The 22678-nt window shown below is 36.8% G+C and overlaps 1 protein-coding gene across 1 annotated transcript; it reads left to right on the top strand.

The window, feature by feature from the left end:
• The first annotated feature begins 1889 nt into the window (after positions 1-1889).
• Positions 1890-21782, top strand: CALB1 (calbindin 1). The gene is made up of 11 exons (XM_045842180.1): positions 1890-2131; positions 2540-2616; positions 6759-6833; positions 13723-13806; positions 13914-13970; positions 16868-16945; positions 19399-19454; positions 19544-19583; positions 19713-19766; positions 20545-20616; positions 20918-21782. Exons 1-11 carry the CDS (start codon positions 2053-2055, stop codon positions 21029-21031), a joined length of 786 nt encoding a protein of 261 aa, XP_045698136.1. The 5' UTR covers positions 1890-2052; the 3' UTR covers positions 21032-21782.
• Positions 21783-22678: the final 896 nt, after the last annotated feature.

Genomic DNA, 22678 nt, shown 5'->3' with positions numbered 1-22678 from the left:
AATTAAAAACTAAACTTTAAGAAATAGTAGTGAATACAAATTAAGGGAAAATAATAACATATTTTTTTACCTGTTAGATCATACAGGAAAAAAATTAGATTATTGCCTTTTATACAAAGTTTAAAAGGCAATAACATTCATAGACTATGAGAATAAGTCACAGTCAGACTTTGTCATTTGAGGATGAATTGCTACACAGTAGAGGAAATCACCTGGAAATGTGCACTAGAATGTAAAATATGCATACGTCTGAACTAGTGATCCTACTTTTTGTATGAAGGTGTTTGTTGCAGCATTATTTGTCAAAGTAAAAACCTGAAATAACTGAAATGTATATAACTATGGCTAAACAATGAAAAATATTATTTGACTGTAAAAATATATAAATTAGATTTATATATGTTGATGTTAATACTGGAGGGATGACCTTGAATTAAAAATAAAAAGTTACAGAGTAATATAAAGACTATAGTCTTTTTTTCTGCAAAAGCAAATAACCTCCAGAACAAAAACCCCATACATGTGTAATTTTATGTTTGTTTGAGCATAAGCCTTTGATGCTGATTTCCTTAGGATGGTGAAGGCTCTAGATCTCCCCAATCAAGAGTCTCTCCACATAAACATAAAAAGAAGTAAAAAGAGTACTTGCTACTTGCACCTAACAGCAGTACAAATAATTTGTGCAGTGCAGTGTTATGGAAGAGAGAACACTATTGGGAAGACTGTTGAGACAGACCAGCTTTGAAATGATGGGTCTCTGAAACAGGATATGTATAAGAAGTTCCTCAAATCCACTACTTGGAGAGACATAGTCTCAGAAACACAAATTTGTGAGTCCTCATCCTCAATTACACAAGGATAAAAAACAGAGCTTAGTGAATTCACTTTAATTTACTTTAAATCTATATTGGCTATATTTGGATTATCTCTTGTGCCTCCACTTTGCTTTTGTACCATTGTAATCATAATATACATGTTCAGGGGACTTCAAGTTCTCAAAATATTCAAAATGAAATATTTCTTTAGAAGTATTTATGTAAAGAAATCATGTTAATATATCATTTATTATATTAGAATACATAACATGTATTTACTTAGGTGTTTTTTTCCAACTCTGATGGTAATTTCCAATTTTTGAAAAGTTCTTTAACAAGGATTGCTCAGCACAGAGAGAAGGAGTCCATGTGCTCATCCACTGACAAGGCCTTGGCTGAGTCACTAATCCATGTGGGCCACTAATCCATGAGTTTGGGCCGGATGCTTAATTTCTTTTTGCTTTATTCTCTTTCCAAATTCAAGGAGGTAAGCTGTAGGTCTTCCACATCACTTTCTTCTCTAACATTTTAAGATTTTATCACCTAATTGTATTACTTAACAATTATAATTCCACTTCAAGCAGAAAAATAACATAATCCTCTATCCCAGGTTAGCACAGCTTGTTCATATAAACCAGTTTAAGGAAAATTTATGTGATGGCCTCACAAGCACAAATTAGAGTGGGTTACTGATATAAGTAACTTCATTGTATTCATTAATCAGATCAATCTAAAACTTATGTAGCTTTCTTCTGACTTTGTTCAAATAAACACTTAAATGTCTTGGGGAGATCACACTTACACGCACACACTCACTATGAGCATTATTTATGTGGTTCCACCCTTTATCAGCTTGCCCCCTCCACCAGATAATCAAAACTTGTGCACATACATTATTTTACTAAAATATTCAGGATAGAGATGTTTTCTGGAAAAAGTGAATGTTGGGGAATGAGTGCCTGAGCTGAGATCCTCCTCCCCACCCCGCCTTCCATCCCCCACCCCACCCCACCCCCTGCCATCCCCTGCCACCCCCTGCTGCTTCCAGGGAGGGGAGGGCAAAGAAAAGGGTGATGGGCGGGCAATGGGCGGGGCAGGCAGTGGGCGGGAGATAAAGGCTGGACCAAGGGCACGGAGCTAAGCTAAACTGCTCTGGGCTGAGCAGCACCGTGGACAGCGCCCGGCCTGGGGCTCCTGCGCACTGACAAGCTCAACCTGACACACACTCCGCTGCACAATGGCAGAGTCCCACCTGCAGTCGTCCCTCATCTCAGCCTCACAGTTTTTCGAAATCTGGCTTCACTTCGACGCTGACGGTGACTATGTCCTCTCTTACCTATCTAACACCCCCGCCCCTTTGTCCCCTTCTCTGCCAGCCTCTGATCCCATTCCCCTGCTTCTTTTCTTTATTTCTCCCCCACCCCTCAGCTCCCCAATCTTACCTCCCGACTGGCGGCTGGCGGGACTGTCAACTTGGAAGTTTATATATTGCTTCTACGTTACCCTAAACCTTAAATTTCTTTCTCTCCAAGAAAGTGGAAGGGAGCAGGGATTAGGGAACACTGCTCTCCAAAGGTCCTGTGGCCATACTCAGCATCCCCACCTCTGGGTAATTCAGGTTCCAGCAGGAAAGAACTTCTGTGGTGGCCAGAAAAACAACTTTCCTGGACACTGAATGGGAAAGGGACTGGGATGTCTCACACCTGGTGCCTCTGTCTTTGCAGGAAGTGGGTACCTGGAAGGCAAGGAGCTGCAGAACCTGATCCAGGAGTTGCAGCAGGCACGGAAGAAGGCTGGGCTGGTAGGTTCAAGTTGCAAAGGAAGAGTATATAGATATTCTACCCTCTCATAAAGAGCCAGGGAGGGTCCAGTTGTTTCCAGGGCATGTAAACATCTATTGACTGAGAAAGGGTCCTTCCAAATTGTGTAGGGGAAAGAGAAGGAGAGACATACAGACAGACAAAGGGAGACAGGGAGACAAAGAGAGAGGGAAATAGAGGGTGAGAGACACACAGAGAGAGAGAGAGACAGATACAGAGAGACAGAGAGACATACAGAGAGACAAAAGGAAAGAGAGACAGAGAGAAAGAGACAGTCAAAGAGAGTGAGATTCCCTAAAGAGAAAAATCTTGCAATCTGAAACCAAAGCATTTAACAGTCCAACTTCTATACTTGCACTGCTTTAATGGTGCATAAGAGGAAAGTGTGTGTGCTGGATACCTAGCAGGTCAGCACCCCTGGGGCTGTGTCAGATTAGGTAATTTTTAACTTCTCTTTAACTGCATGAGAAGCAAGGGGGTAGAAATACATCTCTGCCCCTTGATGGTCAGGAAGCAGATCTACAGATTGTGGATCTTTTTCTATTGCTGTTTATTAGTGTTGTGATGTTGATGTGGTTGAGGAGACTGGAAGATGTCCATCTTGATCTTCCTCACTGAGAGAAAGCTAGACAACTTGCACCATGATAATAAGCAAAAATTTAACAAGAAAGGTGTTCATTTCTGTCAAAAGGGAGAAATCCAAAAGTTAGAAATGTAAAATGTAAAGCAATTGTAACAATTCAATGTTTTTAAAAAGTGATACTTTGATAATAAACATTTAATGACATTTTAAAAATAACTGATATTTGTAATTTAAGTCAGTTAATTAAACAAATGACAATTCCTACTAATTCTAAATGACTTCCTTTGGTCATAAATTAACCTGTTAAGAAAAGACGTTGTCAGCATAAAAATAAAATATACCCAGCTTTTATCATAGATGAGGTGATTGTATAAAGGAAAATAGGTTAAGAATTTTATTAATCTATTGGGATTTATGTAAGACTGCATTTCAGAAGCAGTGATGAATTTGGGCTAGTTAGATGTTAATCTTTGGCTCTTTTGACTATCATTAGAAAGAGGTTTTACATAACAAATTATGTATACAGAGTGTGGCAAAAGTAGGTTTACAGTTGTTCATATGGAAAATAAAATAACAATAATATGAAAACAAACTCTGCATTTCATATACTTGCAAACTGTAAATCTACTTTTGCCCCATTTAATGGGTGTGTGTGTGTATATATATTTATTTGTGTATATAATTTATTTATATTATAAATATATATTAAATTATATTAAATTAAATTAAATATATACTATAAATATATATATTTATACATACACATTTGGAGGAAAATATAGGTGTGTGTGACCTTTAGGCAATCATCACATTGAGTTATATATAATTATAAAATGTTATATATATATATATATACACACACACACACACACACACACACACACAACTACTAGAGATACATTTTGTTTCATATTTGATACACATCTTTGTCTAACATATTCAAAACACTCCCAGAGGACTTGAAAATGTAATGCATTACAGAAGTATTAGTTGCTAAAATCATTGACTGAATCAATATTAACCAGACAATGCTCTGGGGATTGTTTTACCCAGATTTAATATTATATAAATCTGAAAGTATAATTGAATGGGATCAAATAAAGTAGAAAATGTTTTATATATTCTTTCTCTTTACACCCTCCCTCATCTTACATGTCACCATGTAAATAAATTCATGCAATAATATCATTATAGCTCTATGTATCTTTGACTAATAAAACAAAAACAAGTTTCTTTGTCATTTAAAATATCTGGTTGAAAAACTCTTACCTGTTAAAAAATTTCAAAGTGAAATCTCGTAAGATGTTTCCAGCAGCTAAATGATTATATTTAATTTTTCTAGAAGTTATTTTAATATTGAGATTTATTTTCACCTTAGAAAATCAAATATTTAGAAACTACACATTTTTCAGGTTTCTCTTTTCCTCTTCACATTTTAGTATTTGTACTTTTTTGTAAATAATGATTTTATGTTAGGGTTTAAGGATTATAGACCTTAATTATTTTTTCTACTGCCTAGGCTCCAATTTTAGAATATTGGAAACTCTAATTATTAGATCATAATCCAACAATACCAAATCTGAGCACAGACACAGTATTATATAAAGTCACCTAGTAGCTTGATTATTGACCATTTTCTGGATTATGAATATAGTCTTTGGATAGTTAAAGTCTAAATAATGATCTGAAATGAGAGGTTCATGTACCAAAAAATAGTTCAATGTGCTACTGGCCTCATTGCAATAAACCCATTTTTATGTATTTCTTCCCTTTTTACCTTAGAACATAGATATTGACCTTATGTACAAGGTTTCCTTGCATTTTTGGCCTTAGGATAATGGGTTTTGCTGTATTAATGGAAATGTTGTTTGGTTCATCGTATGAATAATGTGAAATTTAAAAAATTTCGCTAATATTAACTATAATTAAATATAATATTTATGAAGTATAACAACCCAATGTATCTTTTACCCTTTTATACTACACATTGTATTTAGTCCTTATATCTCATTCATTTTTAAAAGCTTTAATTTATTATTATAATTATTTTCATTATGTTTTACACTATTTAAAACATTGATTTTGACATCGTTATCATCCACAAAGCTCAAAAACTAAATGTCATTTCTTCTAGTTAAGCTAGTGGTAATACAGGATTTTAAGATTTAAGAACAAATGCCTTGCCTTCTGTTTACTTTAATACACAATAGTTTGCAGTAGAACTTCCCACTATTGCCACTTTCACTTTCTTACAGTTGTTACTATAGTAAAATTTAAGAAATGCAAGTTGAAACTGATTGATACTAGAAATATTTTTTAAAAGACTGTGTTATAATTAAATTGTTTAATTACTATGTGCTACCTCAGTTCTACACACAATATTTAATTTAGCTCATAAAGGATTTTGTAAAACTTATAATAATGATATTCAGCCTCAATATAGCCCTTAAATCATACTAATCAGTCTGTCTCTGGATCGAATGGCTGGTAAATACCACTTTATTTTAGTTATGACAATAACTGAGACCTTAATTTAGTCTGCAAGGACATAGAACAGGATATTAATAAAGGCTGACCTACTTTAAACAGGCTTCAGTGAATGCAAAAGGGCTGTTTTAAATGAGCTGTGCTGGACACCACAAGTCTACATTCAACCTCCTGAATACTAGCCCTTTGTTCAGATCACCACTTCATAGTTCATAGATCTCTAACCTGTCAATATGGGGAGATATTGTATATGAAACAGAACAGATTGGGGGGGGGCGCGTAAAACCAAGTGATCAAAGAATTCACTTTATCACTCTTAAACATGTCTCATTAAACTAAAATTCATGGAAGAGAGAACATCATCTCAGAAAAAAGTGGAAAGAAGGAAACACTGGAATACTATACATGTAATCAGTGCCCTAAAATAAGATCATCAGTGTTGTCTATCTCTAATAAAAGTACAAGTTGTTTTTTTATCTGACATATTTTCTGATGTTTAATTTTTTTACTTATTCAATTAATTAATGCCACTTTTATGGTGTAATATTCTTTGCTTACAAAGTGAGTCACACTTTAATGCTCACTTTTTTTGCTTGTCTGAACTGAAAACATATATTATTACCTTCCACAGGTGAAATGTGTTAAACAAGGACAATGTTATAGGACAATTAATATAGAAATAGAAAGAATTTCTTCTGAAGCAATGTTTAAAAGTACATTAACAGTGATTATTATATTTAAATTATCTAAAGGTTGTAAACTGAATAATCCTGATGCTATTTTAAAGATAGTATATTCTCAAAACTAATAACAGAAGATAAATCATAATGACTGATTCAGAAATGATCATGATAATTATAACTCCTTCATTGGAAACCAGCAAATACTGTATATCAGTTGTCTTTAATTTTCATGAACCTAGTTAATCAACATACATAATTCTAAGGGTTCTAATTCTGGTTTTTCTTTGCAATAAGGTATTAACACCATCACAAACATAATTTGATTTGGGTTTTATTTTTACAAATTTTTACTTATTTTATCTAATTTTAGGAGTTATCACCTGAGATGAAATCTTTTGTGGATCAGTATGCACACAGAGATGATGGAAAAATAGGAATTGTAGAGGTAAGAAACATGCATTTTTCTGACACAGTTTTTATAAATGAGCTTCATTTTATTAAACTCAACTCAAACATGATATGGCAAGGCCCATTTGGAGACTCTTATTTTGCTTAAGTAACAGGTTACATTCTGTTCATAAATATAAAATAAAAAATTGTTGAGAAATTAAAGGGATCCAAGAGTTTTCAGAGTCCAGCCTAAGTTTGGCACAAGACACTTGAAACCTGGATGAGTGAAGGGTTTTGCCGGCACAAGCCAAGTGTCCAGCTCCCAGGTGCACACCCATCCCATGACCTAACCTGCCTCACTCAGTACAACACCAGCCATGTGCATGTTTCACAAGTGTTTTTTATCATTCAACAGAACAGACTTTTCTGTTAAATATAAAATGAAATGTTTGCAGTCCCTATGACAACGTTAGAGCCAAAAGCTGAGTCCTGGTTTCTGAAATTCTATGTTAATTTGTCTGTGAGCCTTAGTGAGTGAGTATGTTATGGTCTGTTTAAGGTCTCTAAAAGTTCAAAATGTGAATGTCAAATCTTATCTTTTGATGATGACTTTTGTCCATGAATCAAAGGCCAAAACCATGATCCCATATTAGTGCTTCCATATTCCCTCATTTCCAGTCTTTTAGATGCTGGTGTCTCAGCTACTCCTTAAAATCCCTCCACCTATTTTTATCTCTATTTCTATTAGAGACATTGAGTGGACAGCTTTTAGAAAAATGAATAAATTCCCATTTTAAAATATGCTGTCACAAACATAATTATGTTCTTTATATAATGTATGTTATACACATTGCATTAGTGTATTAGATTGTGACATATTTGGGATATTAACATGTAGTCACAATCTACCTTTAATTTAGAGATTGACCTTGTTTACAAATAATTAACCTAATAGGACAGCTGTGATATCAATGTGAAATACACATACTTTTAAAGAGCTACTACAAATTAAAGGACATACCATTATTATCTTTGTAATTAAAGTATTTCTCTGGAGTATGCACTTTCCTTTTGCTTATGTATAACTCATTGCTATATACAAAAATAAATTTATAATAATAAGACTTACAGATTAAGAAAAAGACAAACTGATCCAGATGTGGAATCATGGAACATAAGAAAGATAACTTTCAGATCAGCTGAAACAGAAAAGTTAAAGGGAGAGAAGTGAGGCATATAAAATGGATTGGAAGGCTTAGGTATTCCATCACATGGAACTTTTGCTAGATGGGATATCTGAGGAAAACTAGCCAAAATTCCTCATTTTAATTATGATAAAATTGAAGCCAGAAAGGTTGAATGACACATCGAAGTCCCCACTGATGGGGGTGAGAAAACCTAGATCTGACTCTGGCCCTGGAATGATTTTCATTAATCTGAGTTCATCAGCCCAGGATCAGGAGGTGGGGGTGGGGTGACAGGTGGAGAGGAGAGAATCAGGAACCTGGTGGTGGAAAGGCAGGACAGTAGGAAGGGAGGAAGGGAGGACACAAGAGAGAGAGATTACTGCAGTGGTACCTGTGAATTTCCATTTGTCCAAGACAGTTAAATCAAGGTGAAGAGAGAAGGGAGACTGGGAAAAAGACACTGAAAGTGCCGAATCACAGGAAGAAAGTGGGTTGGAGAATGGGAGCACCTACACTTACAAAACGCCTTCTGGTGTCACAGGGATGTAGTATTAAATCAAGTTCATCTCTTCTGTTTTTCAACCTGTCATAAAATGTCACCTGCCAAATAATCCAATATATAGCATGGGACACAAACACAGATATCCCAGCCAGCTATGAAGGGAAGGAAAATCTATGTTATCCAAAATTAGTACTTACCAACCCAATCACATCTTGCACCATGAGTCTGGTGTTCATAGAGAAAAAGTTGGATTTGTCTAAATGTTATCCCCATTAAATAGGTGACTTGTGGCTCATCAAAACCTAATCTGAAGCCCTGACCAGAGTAGCTCAGTTGGTTGAGCATCATCTGACAAAGCAAAAGGTTGCCAATTTGATTCCTGGTCAGGGTACATGCCTGGGTTGCGGGCGTGGTGCCCAGTTGGGGCATGAGTACAGACAACAGATCAATGTCTCTCTCACACATTGATGTTTCTCTCCCTTTACTTCTTCCTTCCCTCTCTCTAAAAATAAATACAATATTTTAAAAATAAAATCTAAATAGACCCAATGACATTCATGCAGCAGTCTGCTCTCCTGATGGGAACAGGCCAGACTGATTAGCTCTAACTGAAATATGTTATGGAAAAGATCGGGAAGGATAGTGGTTAATTTTCAAAGTTCTGTTCTGGTGAAGATGACTTGATACTTTTCAACAATGTGCTTTTCATACTTGAAAACACATACAAAGAGTGCTTTTTTTCTGAAGTTTTTAATTTCATATGTTTAAATAAATTTTAAAATTCACACATGATTAAGTAATAAAGAGTTTGTTAATATGAAGTCAAAACAGGAGAATTTAAATTCTGAGATAATTTAACAAATACCATGACAGTTAAAAATGCTCTAAATTGATGGAGACTAATGGCTCTATTTCAGAGAAAGCTGATTCAAATAATTCAAGAGGAAAATGAATGATTTAGCAGATAATGGAAATCCTCTCCAGGCTCACATTAAGTGTAGGTACTTCCTTTGGTGGGATGTAGAATCCACAAGCTTTCACCTGACCCCAGGGCATGAGTGGGAACCCACCCACCACCACTCTGCTCCCATTGTGTCTATTTGTGCAGGTCACTGAGTCCACTGAAAAGATAGACCTAAAAGCCATTTTAATCTCAAAACAGTAATAGCCTTCCCAGAGAAACAGGAATTTCCCTAGACTTCTATAGTGGGATATGACCATGTAAATTCAGACACAGTGAATATAATTTTCTGGCAGATTCCTTTTATATCTGTTAACTTGGAGAAATAACAGACAATGAAATTTGATTTAAAACTACATTTGGGATAGATTTTTTAAGTGGTAGATTAGGAAAATTTTTTTGATTGAAGGTTTTAACTGAAGGTCATGGTGGTAAAGAAGCAGGGTCTCAAAATCAAGAAAGTCAGGCTGCCTAACCTCAAATCTGGCTCAAACTAAAAGCTATGTAGTAGTAGCCCATCTGTCCTCAGAGCCTCTGTCTCCTTGGCTGTGTACAAGGGTGACATCTGAGTATTGACATCAAATGTGACAATACATGCCAAGCAAATAGGTAAACTCTGACACATTGCAAAATGCAATAAATATATTTGCTATTATTATTTAAAACAAAAATAATTCATTGGAAAACCTACTGCACTCTTCTGAATGCCAAGCTGTTTCCCCTACATCTTATATAACTTGTCAAATCAAATTGTTAAATTCAACTAGACTTAAATGTATATGAGCTGCATTTTCTTCCAAATTTCCTAGATCCCCTTTTCATTGGCTAGGAAAATCCATTTCTCTGGTTCCCAAATGAAAATTGAATACTTTGCCAATCCTTATGGAAAGAGGTCAACACACACCAGGATTGTCTTAAACATTAGGGTTATACTCTGTGTGTGCTTTGCTGTATCTCGTTCAGTCACTGTTTCTAGTGAAATTGTCCTTCTCCTTCCTGGTACTTAGAGCTACTTAGAGCAAGATCTACTCTTGCTCTATCTACTTCCTGCTCTGAACTTGTCTGCCTCCTTGTAAGATTCTTCCTAGGGTAACTGGGTACCCAGACTCCGGCACATGTTTACAGTACAGCTCCATGCCACAGCAGGGATTTCAGTTGACTCCAAACATAAAGCAAAGGTTCTAGTATATGACAGCCACAGAAGAGGGAAGTAGAGACTCACTGCAGGGCCAGCTCCCTGGGAAGCAGGCCTGCCCTAAAGATGAGAAATAAGGAGTTTTATTAGAAGTACTCTTGGGATCAGTACCTGTCAAAGGGAAATGGAAAGAGCAGGACTGGGCAGAGGGAGACACTGGGTTGTGATACAGCCCCTCAGAGGCTTCAGCAGACCCCACAGTGTGTTCAGGCTGGGAAGACCCTTCAAACATGTCTCAAGTTTTAAGTGAGAAGGTTGGGCCTTTTTTGTCCTTGTGTCTTTGGAGACACAGTTCTTTTCAGCCCAGGTCACTTCCTAGAGACCTGAAAGCTGAGACCACAGCAATGCTCCCAGCCCCTGAAAGCAGCTCTGGATGGTATGTCACAGTGTGCACCCTGCCCCACCCACAGCTCAGTAATGTCTGCAAAGGAACTGTACTTCATTTACATTAACTGTAACAGGAATCAGCAGCCTTCACTCAGTTGGTCAGTAAAATGTTGACTGAAAGGGTAGAAGGTGCTAGGCAAAGAAACAGTAAGCAAGGAACAGACCCCGTCCTCCAAGCTTGTACAAACTAGTAGGGCAGTCAGGCAAGTGGGATGTTTGCTTCCCCATACTCAGTGACAGTCCACCCATGCTCACAGATGAGTCTCTGTGTGGCCACATCCATCTGCCTTCCACTCATTACCTTGACATTGTTCACCTCATCTCCAGCCCATGAAAATGTTTTGGAGTTCATAAAAGACTAGAGAGGCAGCCTAAGGATTAAGAAATCACTGGTAATCTTGGGACAAGCAACAGGACACTTGTCTGGTCTGCAGTAACCTAGCAAATCTGAGGTAAGGCAACACTGCCTAACACCTCTACTGAGAGACCCTGCACTTCGCACATATGTTCTGAGGCATGGGGACATCATGCTGAGCAGCACACCTGAAAAAGGTGGTGTTCATTGTCACTGCAGCCCTGTGCTATCTACACAGTCACTGCTTCTCTCTCAATGGCCTGTGTCTTTTATTACCTTCTACATGTTTATGATGTCTAATGTCTACAAAATAGGGTGGTACTGTACTCAGTTTAACATGAAGAGTTCAGTGAAATTAAAAGATAGAATATGTTGTATGTAGATATAATTTTTTTAAATAATTAAAACAAGTAGGACCAAATGGCATGGGCAAAAAAATGTACACTTACACAAAAATTAAAAGCAATTTTGCCATCTCTAGGTCTGACATTCTGAAGATCTCTGAACTTCATGTGAGTTATATTAATTTTAATTTTTGAAATAAAGATGGTTAAAATTTTCCTAATTTACCTTAGGTCATTGCTTACTAGCTTATTCTTTTATTTTTTCTGTTTTCATGTATTTGGTGGATTTTGATAACTAGAACTTAAGAAAAAGTATTCCTTTTTGTTCAAAACAATGCACAATAATTATGCAAATCCAGCATAGAAAACTACAATGAGCATAGGAAAAAATTATTCACTATAAATCATGTTAAATGAGTATCTTCATAAAGTAAAAGTATCAACCAATCCACAGCATCTATGTCAGGCACATAAGGTGCTAAGTGCCCCATGGGACATTTAGGGGATGGAGATCAAGAATGACATCTGCCCTCCTGAAGTGAATATGGGGATATCCACCAAAACCTTGCAAATATATCTCATAAGTCCCATACCAACAAATACAGGAAGAATTGGCATTGGCTAGTTCCCATTTCCTAAATGAATGCTTATGTTAATGCTCAGCCAACCAATGGCCTTTGTTCAGAATAAAAAAACAAATATTTTCTGGCTGAGTCACACTAGACATCCTTATAGATGTTTGTTCCCATTCATTAGTTTCAATCCTCTTTGTAGTGTCAATAAATAGAATGGTTCTAATTTGAGATGTTATTTTAAAAATCTAAAAACAAAGTAAGTTAAAGGACCTTCTATATAGGCATAAAAGAGCTGAAATTACTTGCATATAAGGTAGACTAATACATTTTACATTAAATTTTAAATTTTTTAGTGGACCTAAATGGATGAAAATTGGAAAAAAAGTTGAGTGTCTTTTTGATAGTTTATTAGAAATTTTGAACATACACTGACCTTAAGGTTAATCTAGACCCCAGGTTCTCAGTCTGACATCCAGTGACCAGAGTCCATGCCTGAAGTTCAGGGTTTTTCAACTTCTGGAAGTTACAGATGTGGTGTGAGTGCATTCTTTAATGGTGATGATGTAGCCATTCAAATAGATTCTCACAGTCTTTTTGCACTCACTACATTTAAGAGACATTGGATTTTATGTCAACTCTTTTTAGTGGTGAGGATAGAAATAGCCCAGGGAGTTGCCAGGACCACAGCTAATTAGCAGCTGAGCCAGGAATAGAACCCAGGCTTCGGTGAGGCCATCAATCCAGTTCCCTCCCTCCATGCACACAAGAAATAAATTATATTCATCTTAGAAAGGGAGCTGGAGCCCTTTTTTCTCAAAAAAATAAAGGAGGAATTTAAGTTATGAAATGAGATCTAAGGAGACATGTTACAGGGTCACAAAAAGGAGTCTAAATTAAGCCCAAGTCCTGAATTCAAGCAACAGACCCTATCACTCCTCAGTCCCCACTATTGATCAGAGTTGTCTTCTTCACCTGTGTCCTGAGCCTTACAATTGTCTTGGGATCATCTTCCTCCTTGGACTTAAGGATGTGCTTCTCCCTAGGACCCTTTCCCCTACATTCATACTACTATTTCTTTCTTGCCACATGAAGTGCATGACCCTCATGTTTTGTTCTCTGTGCCTGAAAGGAGCCTGTGACATAGAATAGAGGGAAGGTACAAGCCACTGGCAAGACTGTATGATGTCAGAAAAGTGGAGTGGCCAGCTGCAGCCACTGCCCTCACCAGGGAACAGTCCAACATGGCAGCCAGGCTGGGAAAACCACGGCTCTCTAGGAACAAAGTATCAGGAAGGGAAAGTTGAGTCTAAACTGTTTCCTCTCCTGGTTTTCTAGGCAATGAAACTGCCCCCAAAGCACAAGTTCAAGTAAAACTGAGCAGCAGCAAATTCCACAGATTTGTTTTCAGGTTCTCAAACACTTTCTAAATCTTTTGCAGTTGGCTCACGTGTTACCCACAGAAGAGAACTTCCTGCTTCTGTTCAGATGCCAGCAGCTGAAGTCCTGTGAGGAGTTCATGAAGGTAAGAGACAGCTGTCACTGGGCCGAGGCTCAGAATGCTGCTCCTATTAGGCAGAACGTGGGCTTTGTTGTAACATTTTGGTTTTCCTTGCCCACAATTACTTACAGACATGGAGAAAGTACGACACTGACCACAGTGGCTTCATAGAAACAGAGGAGCTGAAGGTAAGCAAGTTCTTCCCTTGCAAACACAATTCTGAACTTTGCAGCTTTTTATAAACCTCCCACAAAAGAAACTGGTGTTGAGCAATGGCACATTTTCACTCACATTTTCACATTGTTAATGAAGAACCAGATCAAAAAAGAGTATTCAAGTACTTCTTCAAATTCTGTTTAGCAATGCAAGAAATTAGCAATTTATATAACACAAATTGTTATATAAAATAGATATAACAAATACTAAGCAGAATATGCCACTCCTTTTCATTGAAACTTGATAGTTATTTTATAAATTAAACAACTATATAAATAGATTTCTCTTTCAAGAGAAATAAAAATTAACAGTAATTGGATACCTACTATCTGCCAGGTACATTATATATTACTGTGTCTAACGTCCGAGTGAGCTCTGTGAGATCAGTTTTACCCCCATCAGGAAAAGGTAAGATGTAGAGTGAGCTCCTGATGGCCTCTAGAAATCAGAAGCAGGACCAGTGCATAAACCCAGCTTCACTGGTGTCATAGCCTGGACATCCATACACCCAGCCACATCTCAACAATAAAGTCCTTATAAGTATAACATATGTAATTGATCAGACTGTTGAAAAATACTACTTTAAAAATGAACATATCTGTTCATATCCACAGACTAATGAGCTGGGGAGAAGCAGGGGTATATAACAGAAAGGCCAAAAGATCTGAAATTGTTGGCCCCTGGACAAATCTTTGTATCATTCTGTCTGATTTTTACATCTGTACTATGGAGGTAACAGTACCTTCTTCTCAGATTTATTGTAAAGCTCAACATGTTGCACACAAAAGATTTTGTGAAATTCAAGGTAAAATAAATTCTACTACTCATGAACTCAATAATTTACTAGCCTTTCAGAAATATGGAAGTATCTGTTTTTTATTTCCTTATACTAATCCTAAGACTTCTCAGTCCAGGAGATCCTATTTTCACTATCTTTAAAATATAGTGATCGAAAGGAAACACATTTATATTTACTGAGCACCTACTATGTGGCAGGAACAGTATGAGGTGCTTGAACTGTATTTTAACATTCAATGCTTACAGAAAATTTGCCAAGCAGGTGTCATCATTCCCATTATACAAACAAGGAAACTGAAGTTCAGGGATATTGGATAATTTTCAAGATTACACAGCTGCCTGGGAAAAGAACCACATGTAGACCCAGAGAGAATATGAAATGATGTCCCAATATTTTTACCACCACTGGGGGCCACACCTCGCTCCTGAAAGCTGCCTCCTCTTGAGCTATGGGGAAATACAAATATAAATGCACATTCCTGGTCATGTTGGACATGGTTCAAGTGACACCTGGAACTTGGACCATTTTAAACTGCTAAGACATATTTACCTATAGCTTCTTGAAAATGTAAACATTTTAATGTGAAATCACCAAAAACAAGGTCTTTGATAAACTTGCAGTTCAGCAATGAAAAGCCCACAAGGTGACAGCTAAGCTACTGTGTTTTTATCCCATTGAACCAAAAAAAATTCTTTTGAAAATTACTTCAAGTTTATAATGAAAAGTTTAGCTCATTTCCAACACCCGACCTCAAAATATTCTAAAAGTCTCCTTCTTTGTTCTAAATTTTGTTCTCAGGAAGAGATTCTAAATAAAAGCCCTCCTCTCTGGGGATTTTGAAGATAAGTTGGCATTCTTTTTTAATGGATCTTTCAAGAAAGCTAATTTTAAGATCTATAATAGAATAAAACATCGCTTGCTCTCAGACACAACTTCAAACTTCAGTCTCGAGGTTTCTCCCAGGCTATTTTTGTGACCACCATTTTTGTCTCTGGTGAGGATTTGTAACCCAATTAATCTCTGACAAAAGCCTCTCATAAAATTCACTGCTAACAGATAGTTTTAAGTTTTCCATGCTTACTTTGGATTTGAAGTAGAATGTTTGAAGTGAAAATAAGTTTATCAACCCCCACCCCCAAATGTGTCCTCTTGCAAAAAGAACGAAGTTACATCACCCTGAAGAACTGGTACATTTGGGAGGGACAAAAACCTCTGCAGAACCTAAGATATCCTATCCTTCCATAACATCCACGCACAGATATGCTTATATTCCACAACAGCATTAGTCATTTTCCGAGAAGGAGGCAAGAATGAACTGCACTAGACAAAAATGAAAGACTGGGGTTTGCTTTTGTTGTTACATTGTCATTTCTATGGCAAGCTTTTATGAAGCTTTTACGTCTGTTTCAAAAAATTACATTCACTCTTAATCTCCAGCTGTCAAATTAACAGTCATCTTTTTCATCCTCTCCATGTTAATATTATCGCATATCCTCCAGAGATGAGAGGACATCTCTGGTGCCCAAATGTGTTAGAACCTCCTGGTGCAGTGACGACAACCTGGAGCTAATGACTATCCTCTGGAGAAAGGAACTTCATGCTGGCTGTAAATGATATACTTGAAATTAGGATTCACTGATAGTCTCTCACACAAGGTATGAAGTATAGATAAGGGCCTCATGTTCCTGCAGAGTCACTCAAGTATTGGTGAGGGTATCGATATCTAGAAATGCATCCATGGAGGTGGCTGAGTTCACAATTACTTACTCAGATTCCTACGCAGTGTACAATTCAGATACTCCATTCATTGAAACCATAAAAGCAGAGTGTCGCACAGAGTAGGACAGAGCAGCTCAGGAAAAGACAGACACCATACCTGTCAAGGGCAGCATCTCTGTTGGAATGCCAGGAGGACCACATGGTCTCATCTTCTTTCTAACCTCTTCACATAGCTCCACCCTTGAAAAGAGATTTTCTTTGCACTCTGCAGATGGTATGCTTCATAGCATGTGAAACGGAGGCCCACTGTTTGTTTCATGAAATTTACCTGAGTGTTCTCTGTTTTAACAGAACTTTCTGAAGGACCTGCTGGAAAAAGCAAACAAGACTGTTGATGATACAAAACTGGCTGAGTATACAGACCTAATGGTAAGACTGATCCTGAAAAGACTGTGGCCAAGAGCCTTGTTTATTCCCAGGCTGCAGAGAATGAAATAAATAACCGATGGTGTGGGCACCACATCGCATGGGTCTAATTTCACTTGAAAAGCTAAATATGTAAGGATTCCAAGGCTCCCTTGCAGGTTCCTTAAGGGTTAGTGCTACAGACTCAACAGAAGAGCACTTCCCTTCCTGTAGAGTTGGTAATTTTATCTATCCAAAAATCACTTGTTTTTCTTAAAAGCCAGTGTAATTATGTCACTCAATTCTATAACTTACACATATGTGTTCCATTATAGATATATAAATTATATCACTAAAACCTCATTTATTATAGAAGTTCTGAATCAATTTTATCATTATGTGGGAAATCAGAGATTTTGTTAGAGTTTACAGAGAACTTATAGCTACCTTACTCATTGAGAGACTAAAAACAGGTATTTCTACCCCTTACTCCTAATTTTTATTTTTTTGAAATATTATCTTGGTGCTTTGGGTGAGGAAATCCAAATGTAGCCTTATTCTGATATTATAGTGAAAAGTATAAGTGAGATCTATTGTGGAATGTTGAAAATAGAGCCAAGAAAACTGCTCTACACCTTGACATTTAATATTTTAGGAATGAACATCAAATAAATTTATGAAGACCCAGGTAAAATCATTCCATGATTTTGAAGTTAATTAGTTTCAAGTGGATAAAGTTTGTTAACTTCAAATGCATAAAGTTTGCTAATTTTGACTCAGGATAGCATTAGGACTAAGAGGATTTTTCCTAAACTGATTAAGCTAGTATTTTGGCAACATTATTTTGTTTACTTTTTGAAATTTAAAGTTTTATTATTCAGATCAGTACATGTTTATATGTCCATGCTTTAAGGACTGTAAAGTTACAGTGAATTCTTACCTCCAGGATTTAAACAAATGACCCAGAAAACAAAGTGCTTATATAAAAACTGTGTTATATTACATTGATTAGTCACCCTGAGAAGTAATCTTATAAAAGATTTGATTATATTTGACTAAACTGAGGTTCACTTTCAGCATGTCAGCCTATTTCGTGTGGAGAAAAAAACCTCTAGAACCTAACTGTTGCCTTATTCATTATACAGTGATATTTATTATAAAGTGGTAAGAAAGTGTCCTCATCAAAGCATCAGCATACAACTGTGTCACAGAGGGCAGAGCTAAGTGCTAACTTTTGGGAAAAGGACAATAACCTACATTTACCAATTTTCTGTATTGCACCAATCTTAAGGGATATCTATTTAAAGTAATGATTCCTTTCCAGGTAGAAATTTAAAGCAACCTTTTTAAAACCACTCAGATGGGAGTTTTCCCCTGTTGGATTGGCCTGGCATAACTGATTAAATGTCATAAACCAGTTCAAATCTGGGAAGCAAATTAATCAAGAACTAATTAAAATTTAAATATATATGTGGGGAAATATTTCCCTATGGACACTAAATGTGTGATCTGGTGTCCAGTTTCTTAGTACTGATATTAGTGTAACAATGTTAGAACTGATGATCAATGATTTATAAAACGTGTCAGTATAAGACCATGAACAAATCTGCCTCTCACCACAGAATGCCTACAGGCCCCATTCTGACCATGATTGCATTCTTTCATGAACAAAAATAATGTACTTTTTCACATATTTAGTATACATATTTGATACATTTCACACATAATTCTTCTATCCAGTATAGCATAGGAGTATTTCTACCTGCTTCCCAGTGAGGATGTGTGGGTGTTTACATCAGGTGTGTCTGGTGTATGTATGTGCCGTGGGCAGATCGGGGGCTTTAGTTTCCTTTGTCCAGCATCCAAGGGAAACCAAAACAATTACACATTACTCAACACTTCTATTCTCTAAGAATTTGTTCACAGAATGTGCCTTGTGCTTCTGTGTGTACTCTATTATGCTCTAAAAGAGAAGAACAAGTACTTATTTTTATACCATTGTTTGGAGAGTCAGGATGTGCTGTACATTGTTAGACAGCATCTTCCCCACATCTTGATACACACAGGAGTGGGTAAAAGTAGGTTTACAGTGTGAGTATATAAAACACAGAATTTATTCTTGTGCTATTATTTATTCTTATATTAGTTATTTGTTTTTTATTTATTACAACAGTAAACCTACTTTTTCCCATCCCTGTATATGCACATATTTGCAAGAAAAATAAATGACAGTATTCTATAAGCCTAGTTAATATCACTACTCATTTTGATTATTCTAAATTTTTCTGAGAAACTTTGGCAATTACATAAGTTATAGAATTGAAAATTTGCACTGAAAGTATAATAAATGCTATTTTCTACAACTTTGATATCTATATAAGTAGTTGGTAACTCAAACTGCTTTATTTTGTATTTTCTTCTCCTTCATGTAATAAACTATTCTTCAATGGCTATAATAATGACACTCTGTCTTTCAGCTGAAATTATTTGATACAAATAATGATGGGAAGCTGGAATTAACTGAGATGGCCAGGTGAGTTTAGGAACTGAGCAAATATTATCATCATAAGCTGTCCTTGTCAAAAAATCTAATCTATTAATGTTATGTTTTTCTCTCAAAAGATTACTACCAGTGCAGGAGAATTTTCTCCTTAAATTTCAGGTATTTCTCATTTTTTCTATCATAAATAGTATTTTTCTTGAACAGTTAGAATGTGGGAGAGTCACTGAGAAAAACACAAATAAAACTTACTAGCAGCATTTAACCTTTGCTTTCTTCTCTATCTTCCAGGGAGTCAAAATGTGTGGGAAGGAATTCAATAAAGCTTTTGAGCTATATGATCAGGTAAAAGTTTGTTATTACCTATAATTCTTTAGACTTTGGAAAATGCTGACTGTGAGGGAAAAAGCCTCAAATTCAAGGTTCATATTAAAAGCAACATGATCTATTAAAATCACCTAGTTGATTCATTCTCTTCATAGGAAATGTATTGTGGTGTCCCAAATTAGGCAAGTCTTGATGCTAATCCCATGCTATGACTTACCTGCTATGAGGCTTTGAGTTGGATACCAAACTCCTCTGAGCCTGTTTCCTCACTTGTAAACAAGAGATAATAACACTCACTCTGCAGGTGGGATGAGGATTAATCTGGATGAACACATCCAGTAGATTCCTCTCACCTAGTGGAAGGCACCACCGTGTGTATGCATGTGTCTGCACATGTGTATGTGTGTGTAAAGGCTTTTTGCAAGGCCACTAGTTAACCTCTGTTATTTGCTCTAAAGTCTGTACTCTGGACCAAACCACTGTGACATCAGTCCAGTCACATGGCTTCCCCAGGCCACTCATAGGAACACGGGGTAACCACTTACTTCAACAGGAGATGTGAACATTCAGTGAAGCACTAAATATGAAGTTCTTTGAGAAATTCAAAGTATGTTACAACTGTAAGGTGTTGAATGTGAGGCACTTCAAATCTATTCTGGAACCTCAGAGCAGGTCTGACAGAAGGGTTACAACACTGCCCAGGATGCAGGAGGGGGTTTTCTGAGCATTTCAGTTGTTTGCATTGCCTTTCATTGCGAGCAGGTTTGGGCAACCTGCTCTATTTCTCCTTCCTCAGGATGGCAACGGATATATAGATGAAAACGAACTGGATGCTTTATTGAGGGATCTGTGTGAGAAGAACAAACAGGTAATTAGTTACCATGCACTTACTTCCTAGGTAGACTTTACTGATCCATCCAGGCACACCACACACCACTTTTGGAACTCTTAACATTTGCAGAGGAGCAGATTCCAATTCTTATCCTGATTTGGTAACTGATCAAAAGATCTTAAAATCTTGTGATTACCCACATTTGCATAAGAACGTAATCCAGCTCCTCTCAATAGATCAATGTGAGGAAGGGTTTCCATGTCACATTTTTTCACTGGGCCTTGGTTACCTCACTTCCACATGTAACTGGACCACATGCCCTCTGTGTTCTGTGCAGGATCTGGACAGTAACAATATCCCCACCTATAAGAAGAGCATCATGGCCTTGTCGGATGGAGGGAAGCTGTACCGGACTGACCTTGCCCTCATTCTCTGTGCTGAGGACAACTAGGGTTGTGACCAAAGCCACTCACTAGTGATACACTGTGTCTAAAAATAACTGTGCACTATAAGGGAGTAGTCTGTATTTCCTTTTATATATGTAAATTTAACTGCATATAGATAACTTATCAGGGTGTGTGGCACAATCTTTTCTGCTTGTTTCTATACTGTTTGAAATGTACAGATTTTGTAACCACACTGAAAAGGAAATTGTCTATGCATAGGCCAGTCAATACAAACATTTAAAAAATAATCTGACGTATTCTTGCTTTCATACATAGACCCGGAGAAGATTTCCCTAAAAATTCCACCAGGATTATTCTCTAAAATTCTAGTCTGATGTGTTCATACAAATTTTTCCCTGAAGCATTCTTATTTCAGACAATCATAGGTCTATGCCACAAAACAGTTCTAAGTTATATTTCCAATTATTAGGAGGAAGTGCTTTTGCATCTAAAATACTTTAATATCTATCCATAGTTAGTTAACTGTGGCTCTGTGACAACAAGACTTAGTTCATCAACAACACAACTCCTGCTTGCACCCACACCCATCTACTGGTACAAGGTGATTTGGTGACAGGACAGTGCTAGACGATGCATAAATATGTCTGATTCTGTGTCTACATTTCCAATAAGCCCATTGTCAAAGAGTATGGCCTCAATCCATTTTGAAACTGTTTTCATGTGTTACAGCTGATAATTATTCTAGTAAAATGTGGTTTTGTCATATTCTGCATCATCTCTGATTAAAATATATGTGCTGAGTATCTTGGTGTCTCATTTGTGTCCTTCCTGGATTTTCTTTCCACGCAGAAGTATTCATTTCCACCAAGCATCTCTGCTGCCTCCAAAATTACTTTCTAGTTCTAACAGCTCTTCTTTTTACTACATCACTGAATCCTAATATAAAATCCACAGCACCCTGATTGATGAGTGTTACATCAATAACTGTGTATTCTGTGAATTCTCTATTTTATGTTGACATGAGAATTCAAAATAATGGTATCTCTATCTTCAAATAGTTTCAGATAAGTTAAGAATAACACAGAAAGAGAAATGCTAGTGTAACCATTCATCTTGTTTATAAAGGGAAATTTAATACATCCCTTGACCCCCAACTCACAGTCTGTGTGTCTGTTGCTGGAAGGTCCTACTTCGGGTGAGTCCCAGTGAAGGTTGTGACTCTCCCGCTGTGAAAGTCATCACATCCAGGAGTCTGCAGTCCATGGTTCTGCGTCAGCTTCAGTGACTCAATTCAAGAATTCAGTGCCAACCTTCTTAATTCATAGAAGTAACAGTAAAAAAGTGATGTGTTTCTTTTTCCTGAATGAACAGAGAGTACATCTGTCCAAAAATGGAATTTAAGAAACCATGTGGGTGGTAGGAGCTTCACTGCTGGTGAGTGAGCACTAACAATAAATAAGGAGAAAAGTGAAGCTAATCTCTTGTATTTATGTTGAAAATCTCAGTGGCACTCATCCACTACAGAAACACCTGCAACTGTGAGCTGCCAGTGCTTCATGGAAGGAGATAGGAGCCTCCAACAGGGAGGGTCATACACAGAAACATCAAATGTCCAAATATTTGGAGATTTTTATCCAGCTTTAAATGTTTCTTCATGAAGGGTTTTTACAGGAACAGGAGGAACACATAGC

This window comes from Phyllostomus hastatus, unplaced genomic scaffold, assembly GCF_019186645.2.
Source record: "Phyllostomus hastatus isolate PE091 unplaced genomic scaffold, TTU_PhHast_1.1 phas_contig_38, whole genome shotgun sequence".
Taxonomy (NCBI): Eukaryota; Metazoa; Chordata; class Mammalia; order Chiroptera; family Phyllostomidae; genus Phyllostomus; species Phyllostomus hastatus.
Note: the sequence above shows the minus strand (reverse complement) of the source record. Positions and strands in the feature narration are given on the sequence as shown.